We start from the raw sequence: 19,066 nt of genomic DNA, 5'->3' as shown, positions 1-19,066 counted from the left end.
GAGCTGTGAGCACAACCTGCTATCATTGCCTGTATAGTCCTGTGGTTTTAGGCATGCAGAGCACAAGAACTGCAATGTCATAGAGCATGTGCCAGGACTCAAGCAAGCCTCTGAGGCCAGGCACTGTCTCCATGTAAGCTGGTATGGACCATGCAAGAAGCTGCAAAGCTGAATCCCAAGTAGTAGTGGGAACTCAGAGAAGTCCTAGAATACTGTAGAGGAGACTCTAGAAAGTTAGAGATGCCAGGAAAGTCAAAACTCTGTTGAGGAAAGCTGCAGGCATGGGGTTGGGGCTTGCTAAAGCAAGAGAGACATGCTGCAGGCAATAGAGTGGTGGGCACAGCTACTCAGGGCACTGGAGCCCAGACAAGGACACTGTGAGAGTGTGATGCTGGACTCAGAGCTGAGGGACTTTGCCCTGTTCAGTTTTAGCTTTTGCTTTGGCAAGAGGCCTTTCTGGGTCTGCTTGTCTCCATTCCTCCCATTTGGATTAGGAATATTTCTGTGTGGGAATATGTGAGCAGGGTTTGATTTCAAGGAGATGCATCGATCGATAAGTGATTGTCTTGCATTGTTGCAGGATTTTCCCTGTCCAATTACATTAGTGCAGAAGAGGTCTGTGATCAGACAGGGAAAAGGGGGCAGAGCTAAAAGTTGCAGAGGGTGCAGGGAGCAGCATCTCAGAGAGGAGGAGAAGGAAGATGCCTGCGGTCTTGAACCTGCATGGCGTTTACCAGGCACAAGTAGTGTGGTATCATAAGGTTAAATTAATTGGGGTAAAGCTTTTATCATTATCAATTGGCTCTGAATTTATTGTATTGGCATCTTGTAAACTGTGATATTATTGATACATAAATTTGATTGGTTAATTAAGCTTTAAGAGTCTTGATTTTACCGAGTTACTGGGCATTGTGATATGTAGCCACGGATTGGTGGTTTCATTTAGTTATTGGAATGTGGGATCACTGACTACATGGATTTATGGCTGAGGAAATACTAGTGGCTCCTGGGAAAAGTGAGCAAGATGCTGCAGAGGCTAGCTGGAGAGAGTTGATGGCGGCAGGAGTGCAGGAGCATGGTCTGGCCCCACAGAGAGCTGGCAAGTTCATTTCTTAATATTTCCTGCAAATTGCATTTCAAAGGGGACTTTGGACTTTTAATGGTCTTGAGACTGTCGAGACACTATGGGGAGATTTGAATTTTTACTCCGTGTATTTTGCTTCGGGGGTTGGCCATGAGCCTGTGGGGACCAGGGGTGGCCCTGACTGGAATGGCCTCCTTGGGCTCCTGTGTTTGAACATTTCATCCCCAGCTGGCAGTGCCAGCTTCTTGGGAAGGTTGTAAAACCTACTGGAAACCAGATCTAGCAGTCAGACTTAGGGAGCAGGGTGGGGCTTGAGGGGTCTAGATGGGTTCTGCTTTGGTCCTGAGCTCTGTGCTTCCTGGTGAGGAAGCATGAAGAGCCTGTGCAATACATGTCTGCTGCTGTGAGCAACTCCAGGTTTGCAGTACTCTTTTATCCACCATAATGGACTGAAGGCCTTCCAATGAGAACACACACACACACACCCTTAAGTTGTTAAAGCTAAAGTAATCAACTCAATATCTATTCAGTCATATCACCTTCTAGATTAAGTTACATTTAGACAGATAAAGAGAACCTGGCATAGAGAGGGTTAGCAGCCCATTTCTGGCTGCACATTAAAACACACCATGATTCCCTGTATTCCAACATGAGAAGGCAGGAAGTGCCCCAAGGAAATGTAGCCCTAAGCAGCTGGGTTTAAAATTCCCTTAGGAGGCAAGGAAAAACAAATTAGCACCACAGAACCTCCACTGGGTGGCTTCAAGGACAAACACAACAGGTTCTTCCAGACACAGAAGGAAAAAAAGATAATAAACAAGAGTAGGCTTGGTCACTGTGACCAAGCATGGCCAACTAAGTCACAAGGGAGAAAGAAAGCACAACCAGGAAAAAATAATCACCAAGAGCAGAGGTGGCTTAAAAGAGAACGACTCCCACAGACTCATGTGTCTGAATGTTTGGTCTCCTGGTGGACTGTTTGGGAAGGATCAGGGGGTGTGGTCTGGCTGAAGGTCAGGGTGTGCTACTGGGATTTCCATGCTTGTGCACTGAGGCATAAGCTCTCAGCTACTGCTCCAGTACCATGCTTGCCTGCCTGTGTGCCTGTTGGCATGGTCCCCTCTACAGTGGTCACAGACTCCTCGAACTGTGAGCCCCCGAATTAAATGCTTCCTTTTATAAGTTGTCTTGGCCACAGTGTTTTCTCATGACAATAGGAAAGCAACCAAGACAAGAAATAATGGTTATAGAGCTGGAAGGATGGATGGCTGCTCTTCTAGAGACCTGGATTCGGTTCCCAGCACTGCCATCAGGTGATTACCCTGGCCTGAAATTCCATCCCCAGTGGATCCAGCATTCTGTTCTGGATTATACTCATGTGCATAAACACACACACACACAATTTAAAATTTTTCTTTTAATTTACAGGGGAAATTGTCTTAGCTGAGTGCCTAAGAGCTGAACACCTGTGAATAAGAACAGTGGTCTCTGAAGGGCTCTGGATCACAGGCCGCAGAGGCAGCTGTACATCGGTGTGTTCTGCAGCATTCTTGACAGCCTATATGCCCATCAACAGGCATGGATAGAGAGTGTGTGCGAGTGTGCACAGCCGAGCTTCTATCCAAAAAGCAAAGAAAGTTATGTTGTTTTCAAGGAAATGGCTGTCACGGGGACAGTCACATAAGGGAACCCAGCCAATTCTCAGAGAGATGAATTTTGTAAAATTTTATCCTATTTGAGGGTCATAGATTTTATATGGTTACGGAAAATCATGTACCCATGGATTAAAAGAAAATAGGAGTGAAACTATTTGGGGGAACAAAGGGGATTAGTTGGAGAGGGAAGGAATGGGGAGGGTGGGAAAGGATATACTATATATGTACAATATGCTCATGTAGTTAAAGGCTGCGTCTGAGTGTCCACTCTGAACAGGTGTCGGGAAGTTTTCAATTAGCAGCTGGAAGGGCCCTGTGTTTGGCAGCTATGAGCTCTGAGCTGAGTCCACACTGTCAGTGCCCCTCCCCCAACCCCAGGGTCAGCAAGGTAGAGAGCCTCATGATGGGATCAGGGACTCTGGTTGCACTGTAGGGTTGGAATATGGTCTGTAACCGTGAGTTCTAAACAGACCCATGAACACACCCCAAGCATCTAACTGTCCCTGAGCTGACTTCCAGCCCTTAGTGCTGGGGGGGGGGGGGAGTACCCATGTTTGAGGTCCAAAGCCCCAGCTGGCAGCAGTTTGTCTTGTGACTGGACTAAAAAGGCAGAGGCAACACCAGCAGGAAAACTAGGGTGTGGGGCTTGTGGGTCACGGAGACATGACCCAAGCCTCAATTAGCAATGAGACTGGCTGTAAGTGTGACATTCAGATTGATTACACGGTGTGGCGTGAATCGTCCTGGCTATTGACAATGGTGGGCTTCAATGTTACGCCTGCTGCTAACATGACAGCAACCTACGACATTCAAGCCAGTAAAGAGATTGCCTCTTAGATATAGTGTGTCAGCATATTTTCTGTTCCCTATAACGAAACGCCCAAGGCTAGGTGCTTATGAAGAAAAGAGGTTCATAGCTCAGGAGGCTGAAAGCCCAGCAATATGGTCCCAGTTCTGTCTCCTACCAACTGCGTGATACCATGGTGGCCTGGAAGGAGGTCACAGAGGAGAGGGGAACCCCTGAGGTGAGAAGGTGTTAGTCCTGACCTTCAGTATGCCCCACCTCTAGGTCCCACCCCATCGAGAACCAGGCTCCAAAAATACTCTGGGGACACCTTCCAGTCACATTCAAACAGCACTAGGCAGAACACCTAGTAATTAAATCATTTACACCTGTTTGTGTTTCTATTTTCAACCTGGCCCACGCGTGGGCTGGATCTGCTGGATAGTTCTGTGAGAGCATGTCAGGTACCCAGGTGAGCAGAGGCAGAGCATCCCATAAGGCAGCAGAGTGGAGCTAACCTGTCCCACTCGGGACTCCCCCAAACACTCAACTTCAACAGCTGAAAACTCAGTGTGAACTCACAGCTCAGAGCAAAGACTGCAGCAAAGAGACCATGTCCTACACAGTCACTCAGTCAGAGTAAGAGATAGCTTCCAGGATGTTGCATGGTCACAGGGCCTCCCTGACCACGCCTGCTTCATCCATCTAAAAATGGGGTTCCTGCACCCCACGCTCCCTAACTGTTCTAACTCATATTGCTGAAGGGCATTCTTGCCAGACTGCGGATCTCCATGATAGGGAAACAAGCTTCATTCCCAGAACTCTCCAAGGAGGGAACAGCCGTCTTTCAAGGCCAGGATCAGTGGGAGACTCTCAGATGACTCATGGTGTCAAGGACAAGAGAACTGCCCTGCCCAGCCCCACGAGGCAAATGAAGGCTCATGTGGAATCTGCACACGTGGTTGACCACTCTCAGGGTGGCAGGTTCAGTCTTCAGAACAGATCCAGGTGCTGGGCAAAGAAAGGACTCAGGTGGGACCCATTGCCTGCCCTTCTGGCCTTCAAGTAGGCACTGGAACTTGGAAGGAACTTGACCGGGCCCATGTTTATTGAAAGGCTGCAAGGGGCTGTCGCTTCAGGTAAGGACCAGCAAGATATACCACAGCAGCCAGTGGGGACCAGGGCTGCTGGAGCACTGAGCCATCTGCCCATCGATTCCCATAACTCCCATAATTCCCATTCTGTTGGCAAACTCATGTCTTTAAAAAAAATGATTTGATTTTTTGTGTGTGTGTGTGTGTTTGTCTTGTGTATGTGTTTGTGTGTGTGTCTTTGTGTATGTGTTTACATGTGAGTTTTTGTAGATGTAAGTATGTATGAGTGTATGTGTATTTGAATATTTGTGTGTTTGTGTATATGTATGAGTGTGTAAGTGGGTATGTGAATATTTGTGAGTGTGTTTGTGTGTGAGTATGCATATGAATGGTTGTGTGTGTATATATATATATATATATATATATATATATATATATGAGTGTGTGTGAATGTGTTGAATGTGTGTTTATGTCTGTGTAGGTCTATGTTTGTATGTGTGTGAGTGTATGTATGATATGTGAATGCGTGTGAGTGTATGTATGGTTTGTGTGTGTTTGTATGTTTGTGTGAGTGTGTATATGAGTGTTTATGTGTATTTATGCGTGTGTAAGTCTGTGTTTGTGTATGTTTGTATTGTGTATGTATATTTGTTGTGTGTATGAGCATTTGTGTGTGTATTTATGTGTGTGAGTGTGGGCTTGTAAATGTATATGTGTATGTGTGGCTATATGATTATGAATGTGGTGTGTATATGTTTGTCTATGTGTGAGTGTTTGTATGTATGACTGTGTGTGTGAATCTGTGTGTGTCTCTGTGTGTGAATCTGTATGTGTTTGTGTGTGTGAATCTGTGTGTGTCTGTATGTGTGAATCTGTGTATGTTTGTGTGTGAGTGTGTATCTGAGTGTATGTGTGTGTGAGTGTGTATATGTGTGTATGTGTTTGTGTGTGTGTCTGTGAGTGTGTGCATATTTGTTGTGCATTTAAGTGTTTTTGTGTGTGTGTGAGTGTGTATCTGAGTGTATGTGTTTGTGTGTGTGTATATGTGTGTATGTGTTTGTGTGTGTGTGTCTGTGTGTGCATATTTGTTGTTCATTTAAGTGTTTCTGTGTGAGTGTGAATGTGTGTATTTTTGTGTGCATGAGTGTATATGAGTGTGTGCATATTTGTTGTGTGTATAAGTGTTTGTGTGTGTGTGTGTGAGTCTGTGTGTGATTTTGTTGTGTGGATAAGTATTTGTAAGTGTGAGTGTGAATGTGTGTGTGTGTTGTGTACCTGTGGATGTCAGAAGACAACTGGCTGAAGTCGGTTCTCTCTTGCTATCTTGTAGGATCTGGGAATCAATCTCCAGTTGGCAGCCTCTTCCTGAGTGCCGCAGCCCCGTGATGACCTCAGTAGCCCACTGACAATCTCACTAGCCCCCAACCTCGTGTGTTCTGGGTGCTGCGAGGGGGCCAGTAGCAAATCTAACAAAGGTGGCTACGGCCCCTGTGCTTCCAGCACTTCATCCGAGGTCTCCACCTGCGCTGTCAGCACCATGATTTAGCCAGAAAGGACAAGGTGCACAGGAGACAGGCCACCAGGAATGAGAACAGGTAGAAACTTCTAGAAACAGAATTGAGTCCCAGAAATGGCCAATGTAGAAGTGACCGATCAAATTGGAAAGCGAATAGATGCAGAAGCTTACAGAACCAGACCAGTGCCACAAGTTCTTCTGAGAATCTCGTTTTATTTCACAAGATACTGAGTAGAGGGCGGTGAGGACAGGGAAGGGTGCTGAGTGGATGAGGGAAGTCACAGAGGAGGAGACCCAAGGTCAACTTAGCTCTGAGGTCTGCACAGGGGGACAGGAACACAGAGCAGGGTGTCAGGCCTCAGCAGAGCCTGGCCGGCCTAACTGTGGCAACTGTCTAGTAGCCCAGAAAGTGTCTCCCTGAAGTCTGTTGGGTAGGGACTACTTCAGAAGAGCTGGTCACACACAGAGAGGAGAACCAAATAGCCAGTGGAAAGGCAACATTGGATGCAGCTTAAGGACAGGGTCCCAGAGGAAGTAACTCATACCACGTGAAGCCTTTTCCCATGGGTGGCCAGATATTCTGGTGAGGCCTCAGAAGGTTTGCAGGACTCACAGCTTGTCAGCTGATCACAGGATAGTAGCCACCATCAGACCTGACAAAAAGGAGTGTGGGAAACTCGGAGCTGAGCAGGGAAACATGGGTATGAGGCTGAACCCAGTTGTGGGAACAGGCCCGCTTGCCTGACTCTGAGGGTATCAGACCTGCACCTGGGGAATTCTAAAGCATGGGACAGTCCCTCAGCAGCTGGACTTCTGGCCACAGCAGGCCTGTTTGGAGCAGGCAGGGCGGCACAGCAGGGATACACAGGAGGCTGGGCGGCAGCAGTTGGGCTGGCAGGAGGAGGCACAGCAGGAGGAGGTGGGCACACAGCAGGCAGGTCTGCACACAGGGCGACACAGCAGGGACAGGCTGGAGCAGGGCTTGCAGCACACAGGAGCACAGCAGGAGGGCTGGCAGCAGGAGGAGGAGGAGCCAGAGCAGATGGGTGTGCAGCACACAGGCTTACAGCAGACAGGTGTGCAGCAGACAGGTGTGCAGCAGACAGGTGTGCAACAAACAGGTACACAGCAGGATGGCTGGCAGGGGGAGCAGGTGCAGCAAGCTGGCTGGCAGCTAGACTGCTGGCAGCATGAGGGTGTGCAGCAGGAAGATTGGCAGCAGGGGCTGGACACACAGCTCACTGGGGTGCAGATGAGGGTCAGGCAGGGGGCTGGGGCACAGCAGCTGGGCTGGCAGCAGCTGGGCTGGCAGCAGCTGGGCTGGCAGCAGCTGGGCTGGCAGCAGCTGGGGGCACAGCAGCAGGGCTCACAGCAGCTCTCTGGGCAGTCATCCACCTGCCAGGAGGAGTTGGTGCGAGCATCAGAGCAAACAGACATGGTGGAGGCGGCCATGGCGGGTTTGGCTGGAGGAGGGTGAGCGTGTGTTGAGTGAATGTGTGTGTGTATGTGAGGTGTTCTGGTGGCCGCCTTTATACTCCTGAGCTGCTTGTATTTTGTTGTGCCTCAGCTTCTGGCTTCCTTTTCCTCATTGTGTTTGGAGTCAGCCTGTGGCTGTCAACAAATACTGCAATCTGGTGAGGCTCTGGAGCTCTTTTTTAATCCCTGGGGGAGATTGCACTGAGATGCTCAGATTACATAAGAGGCAGGGATGGCAGCAGCCAGGTGACATTCTCGAGGTGGCAGCCACCGTTCTTCTCTCAGAAGTCTTAGACTTGAGGCAGCTTCTCTGGCCGAGCAGAGACGGAGCGGGGGCACCCAGGCTTTGAGGATGGGGGCATGTGCTCCTAAATTGTTGTGTAGGACTTGCTGTGGGAGCTCAGTGGGAACTCAAGGATACCTTCATGCCCGTGACAGGCCCCCCGGAGTCTGCCTGGAGCTGAGGTTGGCTCACAGAGGTTGTGAGAAAGATCGCAGCAGAGACAGTGAGGTCGATGCTTTCTGGCACATTCCATGTTGAGCTCCTCAGGAGCCCCCAGCAGTGCCCATAATGTGTATGCATCCTTTGCCACCTCTGAACTCTGGCAGCCTCTCCTGTTCTCGGGTCCTCAGAGCTCCTGTGGCCCCATGGGCACTGGGAGTTCCTTCATTCAACACAACTCTGCTAAAGGATGCAGACATGGTGCAAGGACAAGTTATTCACTAGAGCCTTGGCCTGTGGAGCTACTCATGCTAAGCTCAGCTCCAAGCCTGGGTGACACCCAGAGTTCTGGTTACTCATCTTTCCATGGTCCCTATACTCCGCCACATTCCTGAGGGTCAAGGCACATCCTTGGGGATACTCTGGGCTGCAGAGTCTCCAAATAGCTTCTCACTCTATCAGGCACTGGCTGGGTTGGGTGGGTGACAGGGCTTGGAACCTCTGTGGTTCTGATGGTGGAGTGAGATGCTGTGCTAGGACCCTCCGTGAGATATCCAGGCGAGAGAAAGGATTCTGGGATAGAGCCCTGGAAGATGTGAGGAGACAGACACATTTTACCCGAGGACAGGTAACCAGCCACATGGCAGAATGTAGGTTAAAATACATGTGTTGTCTTTAGTTATGATCTAATCAGAGCAGAGCCTAGCTATATGGCCAAGGTATTTGTAAATATATTTTGAGTCTGAGTCTTATTTCTGGGAGCCTGGGGCTCAGAGGCAGAACCAGGCCTAACTGCTACCTCATGCAGTCAGATGGAGAAGTTCCATTTCAAACAAAGGCTGAAAATTATCAGGTTTATTGAAAGACATTGATCTTCACACCCAGGGAGTTCAGCTGATGAGATGGAGCCCACTGGGTAGATCTGCAAGCCAGGTGTTACAATGAGAAAGCTGAGCCCAAACCGAGGGGAAAATCCTGAAAACTGCAAAGGGAACCCTCAGAAAAGCAATGGCTAGCCTTGGCCTGATACCAGGAGGCCAGAGGCAGTGGGTGAGACCTATACACACAGTAAAACCATTTCAGAAGCTAAGGCAAAATAGAGGCGTCTCGATAAGCAAAACCAAGAGGCTCCGCCGTGAGCAGACACATCCTTCAGAAAAAAGAGGCAGGGTACAGAATAGGAAGAGATTTTACCAGCTACACATGCAATAGAGGGCTAGTATCTAAAACGTATAACATGTATAGATCTAAACAGAAGCTCTAGGAGATGAAACACAAGTGGCTGAAAAACATTTAGAAAAGTTCAACACCCCGAGTCATCAGGGAAGCGCAAATCAAAACGGCTTTGAGAGTCCATCTTACACCTGTCAGAATGGCCAAGATCAATAACACAGGTGACAGCTCATGCTGGTGAGGGTGTGGGGGGAGGGGAAACACTTACTCATTTATAGTGTGGTGCAGACTTGTACAGCCACTACGGAAACCAGGGTGGCAGTTCCGCAGGGAGCTGGGAATAGATCTACCTCAAGGTCCAGCTAGACTACTCTTGCGCATCTGCCTAAAGGATGCTTCATCCCCCTACAGAGACACTTGCTCACCCAGGTTCACTGTTGCTCTGTTCATAATAGCGCCAAATTGGAAGCAGCTTAGAAGTCTATCATGGGATGAATGGATTTTTTTTTAAATGTGGTACATCTACACAATGGAATATTACTCAGCTGTTAAAAAAAATGAAACCACAAAATTGGCAGGTAAATTGATGAATAGGAGGAAAAAATCATCCTGAATGAAGTAACCCAGATCCAAAATGACAAGTATGATATGTACCCACTTCTGCGTGGATGTGAGCTGCTAAGTCTTCAGTAGCAGGGTAAAACCCATTATCACCACAGAGGTTATGCATAGGGAGAGGAACTGGAGGGAAGGGCATCCCACAGAAGGGGAAACAGAATCTATAGTTATAGATGGACAGGATGGGGAAAGAACGGGAGAATTCATAAGCAGGGAATTCATAAGCAGACACAGTAAGGCAGGGGACACAAGGAGGGACAACTAAAACTCAGGACCATTTGGGGAGTCATCTGGAAACCTATCAAAGTTGAAGCTTCTTAAAATATATACATACGTGCAAGAAATGTAAATAGAATCACCAAATAATGGGAGAGACAAGCCCCGCCTGGGTATCTCTTGCCACCAATGAAACCCGCTGGGGATGGGTTACATCTAATTGAGGAGTTGTTGGCCAAAGGGGCCCCATGAGAACCCCCAAATAACCCGCGCTATTTCCAAGGCTGTTGGTTGCTCACCGGCTACTGATGGCAAGGCCCTGTTACTGAAGACAACACTTAGATAACTCACTGAACATCTCGAGAAGAAGTTGAGCCTACCTAGAGCCTTCACCCTACTGGATAGTGCCCGTGGTACTGGAAGGTACTCTGCATGCTACCAGGGGAGAAAAGTAAACACCAGCCCAGCTACAAGCCCTTCAATATACAATGGTGACTTGCCTGCAAGATACGCTGGTGTAATAGTGGCCCAAAAGCTATGGGAGTGACCAACCACTGTCTGATTGGATTTAAGGCCTGCTTTATGAGATGGTGATGCTTGGGTGGCTGAGAACCTGAGCCTGGATAGGCTGTGAACCTAGAGGAAAACCAAATGCTCCTGTTTTGCTAAAGGAACACAGCGATGAGATGAGTCCCAATGACATTCTGCTATATTCATAGATCAGTGCTTTGCTCAGCCACCATCAGAGAAGCATCTCCTGCAGCAGATGGGAACGAATCCAGAGACCACAGCTGGGCAATGTGCAGAGAGTGAGAGACCTTGGCACACTCAACCCTAAATGGATGTCTCCATCTAACCCCTCCCCTTCAGGGCTCAGGGAACTACAGAAGAGGAAGGAGGAAGAGTGTAAGAGCCAGAAGGGATGGAGGACACCAAGGAAGCAAGGTCTTCTATATACAACAGGAAAGATGCACACATGAACTCCCTGAGAGTAAGGTGGCATCCACAGAGCCTGCACAAGTCCAAGCTACACGGGGTGCCAGGGCTGACAGGGAAAGTAGACGTGACCTTCCCCCCCCCCCCCCAACTCCAACTGATAACCACTTAAAAAGGAAAAAAAATAGTTTTATCCAATAGGATCTCACTGGATATACAAACCAAACTTAATGAGCAGGCCCCGTGCCTAGCAGTAGCTGGTCAATACACGTGTAAACATATGAACACACATGACAGTACCATGAACACTACTCAGACAATGCTTTGTCTTGGCATTTTTCTTTCTGATATATATCAGAAATATATTTCTGCATCTGTATATGTTTCTTATGGGATTTTTTGGAGGGCATTCTTTTGTTTGTTTGTTTTCTCCTATTCTGGATTATTTGTATTTATTTTAATTTATTCTATCCACCTGAAGGTGATTGAATCCACAGGAGAAGTCAACAGCCCAGAAGTAATCAGGAGATATCCACAACAGAAGAAGCCATCGTCCTTCATGGCAGGGGAGGCATGGTAAACCTGGAACAGCTGCCATATCATATCCTCAGTGAGGAAGCAGAGAGATGCTCACCAGTGCTCAGCTCGCTCATTCTTGTTTGACTCATTCCAAGAATTCAGCCCATGGAATGGAGCCACCCACATTTATGGTGGCTCCTCTCTCCCCAGTCAGTCCTCCATGGAAACACCCTCACTGACATGTCCAGAAGCGAGTTCCCTGGGTGATGCCAAACCCTGTCAGGTGACACTAACCCTCCACCATCACAGTGCGTAGGCGCACAAGCTCTGCAGTGGGAGAGACTCACAGCTGTGGGCACCTGTGCTGAGAAAGGCCTTGGGTCAGGTACCGGAGCAGAGCTGATGTACAAGGGAGGAAAATATACACCCCAGTGGGAACAGACCAAGAAGAACCCACACCCAACCTCAGGACCTCTCCTGAAAACCAGAAGAGGGGGTGACACATCTCCAGACACTCTGAAGCATGTGTTCCTCTCACAGAACCCTCAAAGACAACTGTACAGACCACCACCTCTGTGACATGGACAGAAAGTCCTCTGAAAATCCAGCAATAGAAACGGATGGGAGCTGCAGGTCTTCAATTTGTCAGATAACCTTGGTGCTAAAGGCTTAGTGCCAGCTTATAGTGAGTGCTGTTGGATGGCAGTGGGGCTTTAGGAAGTAGAAGTAGAAGTCAGATGTCCCCTCAAAGGGGACACTGGGACCCTGGCCCTCCTCTTGGCTTTCTAACAGAGTGGACAGATTCCTGCCACACTCCTCATCCAATCCCACAAGACTGTGGGAATGGCCTGGCCATACCTTTAAAGACACAGACTTCCTATGTGACCCATGAATTCCACCTATAGATTTGTCCCCAGGAGTAATGAGAGTGAGTTCACATTCACTCCACCCAGGTCATAAATGTTGACAGCAGCAGCATTTTACAAGTCAGAAGAGGAGGCAGGCCAAGGGTCCATCGGCTGCTGATTTGAGAGTCAATAGAATGTGGACAATGTGCAGTCACAGGGAGAAGTTATTCAGCTGTGACCCGCAGAGAGGCAACTGTGGCACATGCTACCACACAGCAGAAGCCATGAGGACATATGTTGAGCGATCAGTCATAAATGTCTGGATACAACAATCCACTTATGTGAAATGTACAAAGCAGATTGACCCACAGGTATGCAGAGAGATTGGCAGTAAGAGACGAGGCAGGGCCACAGGGTTTGTCAAAGGACACAAGATGTATGCCGTAGTCAAATTATCCTAAAATCAATTGCCAAAATTCATGACACACCAAAACCCATTGAGCCGTGCACACCTATAACTGTATCAGCAGACACTGAACTAAGGAAGCCTGTGACCATACTGTAAATCATCAAGATGTAGATATCAGAGATTATTCTAGTAACCATGGAGATGAGTATACTCATGGAGCTGTGTCAGCCTGTGACCATGTATAGCCATCAAACTATATATATATGGGATTGTACCACTAACCACGGGGCAGGAATGTTCCTGACTGCATTAGCAACCAGTGACCTATGCAGAATCTTGGCTAGAGCCGTAACCAGTAGGCTACCCAAACCAGGCACCATGCCAACAATTGATGTGTACAACCGTCACTACGGCAGCAACCATTACATTTGTAAACCAATGGCTATGTTAGCAACCACTGAGATGTACACACTCAGGACTGTACTACCAACCATTAGAATATGCCAACAACCATTGGGTTGTGCAAACTCTTGACTCTACCAACAACAACATAGGCTTTGAAAATCTATCCTGGTTTTTCAATATATCTATATATTGATAGCTAGATTGATCTATATCAACAATCATGGAACCATGCAAATCCATGATGATATCCACAACCACCAGGCTACACAAACCTGTTCATATACCAACAACCACTGGGTAGTGCAAACCTGTGCCTATACTAACAGCCATCAGGCTTAACAAATCTGTGAATGTTCCAGCAACCACCAAGCCACATAAACCCGTGACTATAGATATCATTCGCCATTAGGGATCCACAGATCCTTGGCTATTTGTCAACCACCGGCTGTGCAAACCCATGCATGTCTCAACAACTGGCCCACAGGGCAGTACAAACCTGTGATGGAACCAACAGCCATCAGGCCCCAGGTAGCACAAACTGAGCCAGCATACCAGTCACTGATGGGGTTGTGATGTGAGCAAGGAAGCCCCTCCTGACCCAAAGTTCCTGTGACCAAGTCTCTCTCTCTGTGGCCTGGATCAGCCCAGGGTTTTGTGCCGATGCTGGGAACATTAAGAAAAAAGTCAGGCTACCCTTAGCAGAAGAAAAACTACCACTGACCTTGGGTGGAAGGTTGGGAACTCTCAAGGTGACGATGATGGAGAATTCTTCAGGGAAGAAATCGCAGCTGGAGAAGATTCTAGAGGCAGGGAAACTTGTGGTACGGGGTTCGGTGGCTGAGAACTGGAGGCCCCGCACACCCTCCACCTGCACCATCCGGATCCCACTTGTAGCTCCATTCAAAGGGACCACCTCTGCCAGAATGTCCAGGGGACGAAGGTCTGCAGCAAGGACATAACGGGGGCGGGGGTTAGGTCGTTGCAATGGGACAGTCATGATGGCTCATTTACAGAGTCTGCATGTTTTTAGATTTTACATCATGAAGGCTGTCAGAGCCACGGTAGAGCCATGGTGTCAGTTTGTGAATCCCAACCTGAGTAAAATAACAGGAAATCTGGGATGGTGCACAGAAGCCGACTGCTTGCATGGCTGACCAATGACAAGAAGCAGTCACAACAGGTAGTGTTGGGGGCTGTAGCTTGGCACCACGGGGATGGATGATGCTGTCTTTGCTACTGTCCTTATGGCTGGGGAGTGTTTTAAAATGTCCTACATAAGCCTCACTTTGCCATTAAAAAATCTTCTTGCCTCAGCCTTCTTGAGCCCACCCACAGTTTACCACTGTATGTGTTCCCATTCTGTCACTGCCCTTTGGAGACACTCTGTCTGTTACTCGGGTTGTCAATTAGTGCCTCACTTAGCCCTGGGAGCAGTGAGCATGGCTATCCCGGTTTTACCAGTGAGGAAATGAAGACACATAACACCAACAGTGATTCTGTCTCCTACATGAGTGAGAGGGACCATGGCAGGGCGTGCTCCACATGGTAGCTGAGTTCAGTCAACAGCAGAAACTGCCGGATGTATATATCTCGCCACAGGACCAAAGTGCCAAGGCTAGATCCTCATGAGCTGACTCCACCAAAACCATGAGCTAAATTAAAACTTTCCTTTCTCTCAGTTAATGACCTTGGGCATTTCATCGAAGAACCTGTGGGAAGCAAACTCACAAAGAGAAGGCTAGGTGCCCCTGCCCGCGGTGGTCACACAGAACCTGGCCTGCTTCCTGGGAGGCTCAGGAAACATGGCTCCCGCAGTAGAGCACACGGAGGATAGGGCCTTGGTTTCTAACCACCACCTGCCAGAGAACAGCTGATCTGGGAGTGAAACAGTGTATGAGATGGAGCAGACAGAGGCTGGTCGGCCATGGACAAGGTAGGAAGAGCTCAGAGCAAGCCACGGGCCATGTGAGGCAAACAAGGGACCAAGGAAGAGACGGGAGAGGAGTGGGTTTACATTTAGACATAGTTCATAGTTCAGCGAACAGTTTACACAGTGTACAGTGGTCAGGCAGATGGGTCGGAGGCAGATCCCACAGAACCATGGATGGTACCCAAACAGAGGATAGGGCTCTGGGGGCGGGGGCAGGGGTGGGAGGGAGTCATAAATGATGGGCAGGTGGTTCCATAGAAGCTGGCTATTTGAAATTTCCCAGAATCTCCTGGCACGTGCTAGCAACAGAAGGGGAATGGCAGTTCAGCCAGCAGAGCCTACAGGCCACGCCATGCATGAGACTGTGGTCCCACACGAGCCCCTTTTTGACTGGGAGAAAGACAGGCGGCCCATGAGTGATGTTGTACAAGTCAAGTAAGGCCTCTTCTCAAAAATCAAGGTCACAGGAAGGCAGGGCTGATGGTCGTGAGGCCTTTCCCAAACCTTGTGACACCGGTGACAACTGCTGTATGTGGTGAAGCCAGTCCTGAGAGAAAGCAACAGCTTGCAGGAGTATCTGGGTTTGGTGACAGGCGTGGGGTTGGGGTGCTGGCCTGTTCCCAGGCAGGGGTTCCTGATGGCCTGAAGTGTGAACCCTCCAGAGATGCTGGGTATGAGTTCTTGGCCCTGCACGGGTGACTATTTGACAGTAGAGTCTTCATAGATGACCAAGGTATGGCAGGCCACTAGGTGGGCTACATTCCCCCAGTGTCCTTATATAATAAGAATGATTTGGACTCAACCTACAGGGGGAAAGCAGAGGTGAGGGACAAGCCACAGAGCCAACAATGCTGACAGTCCTGGGAGCCAGGAGACCTGGCAGTCCCCTTGACTCAGACCAAGCAGCACTGACACCCAAGGTGAACGTCAGTCTCCATGGTGTGCGATGGTGACACCCCAGTTAGCCATACCCTTGGGGTACCCTGGCTGCACACTCAGAGGAAACGGATACACCCCTGCGAGGAAATCCTAGTTTTGCTACCATGAAACCCCACGGGCCCTCACTAACCACCACCACAGGACAGAGTCAGGACCCAGCCCAAGAGGCCCAGAGCCAGGAGTAATCCATGACTACATGTCCCTCCATCAACATCAGTACCTCAGATGAGTCCTGCCTTCCTCCAAAACAAGCCAGGAAGGAAGCCCACGTGATCAACAAGCACACAAGATGTCCGGATGAGACTAAACATGAGGCAGGGCCCCAGCAACACGTGCAGCCATGAGGGAAATATAAACAGGAACAGGGCCAACAGCAACCAGGAAGGAGTGCTCATGGGCTGGGCCAGGGAGGAGTATAAAGGCAGCATGTCCTACCCCTGACACACACTCACACACATTCATTCAACACTCACTCACCCTCCTCCAGCCTACCCGCCATGGCTGCCTCCACCATGTCTGTCTGTTCTGACGCTCGCACCAACTCCTCCTGGCAGGTGGATGACTGCCCAGAGAGCTGCTGTGAGCCCTGCTGCTGTGCCCCCAGCTGCTGCCAGCCAAGCTGCTGCCAGCCAAGCTGCTGTGTCCCCAGTTGCTGTGCCCCCAGCTGCTGTGTCCCCAGCTGCTGCCAGCCCAGCTGCTGTGCCCCAGCCCCCTGCCTGACCCTCATCTGCACCCCAGTAAGCTGTGTGTCCAGCCCCTGCTGCCAATCTTCCTGCTGCACACCCTCATGCTGCCAGCAGTCTAGCTGCCAGCCAGCTTGCTGCACCTGCTCCCCCTGCCAGCCATCCTGCTGTGTACCTGTCTGCTGCACTCCTGTCTGCTGCACACCTGTCTGCTGCAAGCCTGTGTGCTGCACACCCATCTGCTCTGGCTCCTCCTCCTGCTGCCAGCCCTCCTGCTGTGCTCCTGTGTGCTGCAAGCCCTGCTCCAGCCTGTCCCTGCTGTGTCGCCCAGTGTGCAGACCTGCCTGCTGTGTGCCCACCTCCTCCTGCTGTGCCTCCTCCTGCCAGCCCAGCTGCTGTGGCCCAACCTCCTCTGTGTCCCTGCTGTGCCGCCCTGCCTGCTCCAGACAGGCCTGCTGTGGACAGAAGTCCAGCTGCTGAAGGCCTGTTCCTGGTGACAGCTGACTTAGGTCCTGGGGCTCCTCTCAGCTTTTCCAGTCTGACTCTGACCTGGGATAGAAAATCCACCCCCAAGATGTAGCCTCCCAACTTGTCCCTTGTGACTTGATCTCTCCTCCTGCTTCCTAGGAGGCCTGCTGATCCTCTGGGACTCTGCCTTTCCTGTCCCTTTCTTCTGGTTGCTTGCCCCCAACGCCAGCCTGTCAGCAGCCCATGGCTTCAATAAACGTTTTTTAACAACCTGGATCTCCTCTCGTGCTCTGGAACATGTGGTTCAAGTAAATGTCCATCTCCTTAGCCAGGAATGTTTCTAGGAGGGAAGGACTGGGCTCAGCAATTGACAGGTGACAGTAGCCACCTCCCTGGTGGGGAGGAGGGGTGCCACAGTATGACTTAGGCTTCCTCTCCCAAAAGTTCAGCCTTCTGTGACCCCTATAGGTGGCTGGTTACCCCGGGTGTGGGTAGAGGGTTCTGCAGTCCCCCATAAGCCAAGCCACCAACTGCTCCGTTTGATCTCTCTAGAGTCACACAAATGAAGCCACACACATGGCTCCAGGCTCCTGGGCCTGGGCTGCCTAGAGAGTCCTGCCTACCAGATGACTCTCCACAGCTTATACAGAGAGGAACAGGAGAGATTCATCTGGAAATAAAAGCATTGTGGGGCTGAAGGGACACAGGACCAGGCACTGCCCAGCACCCTCCACGAGGACATGGGGACACAGGGACACGTCTCTACAGGTTGCATTAGGTCTCCACTCACAGGGCCTTGGCTATCAGCCCTCTCTGATGTGGAGAAGACATGGACTGCACCTGGTGTACCGGTGAGTGAACAATGGGTCAAGATCTGGAAACTTCCACTCTGAGGAGCTGTGGCAGAGGTCAGGGATATGGTGATCAGCTGACCATCATCCCCAGTGAAGCAAGGATGCCAATGTCCTTGGCCCCATCCTACCCCAGACAACACTGACCAGACCTCACTGAGTCCTTCTTGTCTGCCCCCACCCCCAATCCTACCTCTCACCCCTGCCTGCATCCATCTGTCCCCAGAATCCCCCAGGGCCAGGCTTGTTCATCAGAGCCCCAGCCTTCTCTCAGCCTATTCCCTTCCTATCCGCTTTGACTGAGTCCTCTCCTCCTCCTTCAGAATAATTGTTTCCACCAAGTCCTTCAACACCCCTCAAACTCCCATACTGAGTACTGCCCCACATCCCTACTCTGGGGACCCTGAAGACACATGTCCAGACATCAAGTCAGACTGTACGGACAGACAACTGTTCTCTGTTCTGTTGAGTAAATGCTTATGCTTTTCCCTGTGAGGACTGAGTCCCAATGCGCTCTCCTGAGGGGCAGCTGCCCAGGGCTCCCTCACAGCGGCTCTGTTGTCTGTCTCTGCCCACTACCTTAGCTGCTTTGCTTCAGGCAGGGTTTGAGGGCACGATCCTTTACTGGAGTGGAGTGGGGGGGGGGGGTGGTGAAGGGCAGAGCTATGCTCTGCTGCAGCAGCAAGGACACGAGGCACCTGCTCACATCTTAGTGGAAGCAGAGGGAAGATAGGAAGTGAAGTCAGGTTATGACCCTCAAGTCCCACCCCCTAGAAAGCTACTTCCTCCGGTCATTTTCTATCTCCCAAAGGTTCTACAACCTCAGACACTGGAGGCCATGGGGACCTCACTCATCTAAGCCACAATCCTCACGATAGCTTAAAGTCACCTCTCCACAATGCCAGCACATGCCTATGTTGCCTTTCTGTAGTGAAAGAGCCATGTCACCTGCATTGACATGACAGTGTGAGCACCTGTGTGGCTTTGGTGATGTGTCAGATCGCGTGCTCATTTTTCTTC

At 49.9% G+C, this 19,066-nt stretch overlaps 3 protein-coding genes across 5 annotated transcripts in view; 1 reads left to right on the top strand and 2 right to left on the bottom strand.

Moving 5' to 3' along the window:
* Positions 1-19,066, bottom strand: part of Tspear (thrombospondin type laminin G domain and EAR repeats) — a 200,887-nt gene that overhangs the window by 43,411 nt on the left and 138,410 nt on the right. For all 3 annotated transcript variants that reach the window (XM_006513653.2, XM_017313941.2, NM_001287074.1), the window contains exon 2: positions 13,897-14,117. In XM_006513653.2, the coding sequence (XP_006513716.1) occupies positions 13,897-14,117 (221 nt within the window). The remainder of the gene's footprint in view (positions 1-13,896; positions 14,118-19,066) is intronic.
* Positions 6,333-7,637, bottom strand: Krtap10-10 (keratin associated protein 10-10). Its single transcript, NM_001024709.3, has one exon. It carries the CDS (start codon positions 7,583-7,585, stop codon positions 6,932-6,934), a length of 654 nt encoding a protein of 217 aa, NP_001019880.2. The 5' UTR covers positions 7,586-7,637; the 3' UTR covers positions 6,333-6,931.
* Krtap10-4 (keratin associated protein 10-4) lies at positions 16,514-17,415 on the top strand. The gene has a single exon (NM_001135991.1). It carries the CDS (start codon positions 16,542-16,544, stop codon positions 17,205-17,207), a length of 666 nt encoding a protein of 221 aa, NP_001129463.1. The 5' UTR covers positions 16,514-16,541; the 3' UTR covers positions 17,208-17,415.

The sequence above is a fragment of the Mus musculus genome, chromosome 10, assembly GCF_000001635.26.
Source record: "Mus musculus strain C57BL/6J chromosome 10, GRCm38.p6 C57BL/6J".
NCBI lineage: Eukaryota > Metazoa > Chordata > Mammalia > Rodentia > Muridae > Mus > Mus musculus.
Note: the sequence above shows the minus strand (reverse complement) of the source record. Positions and strands in the feature narration are given on the sequence as shown.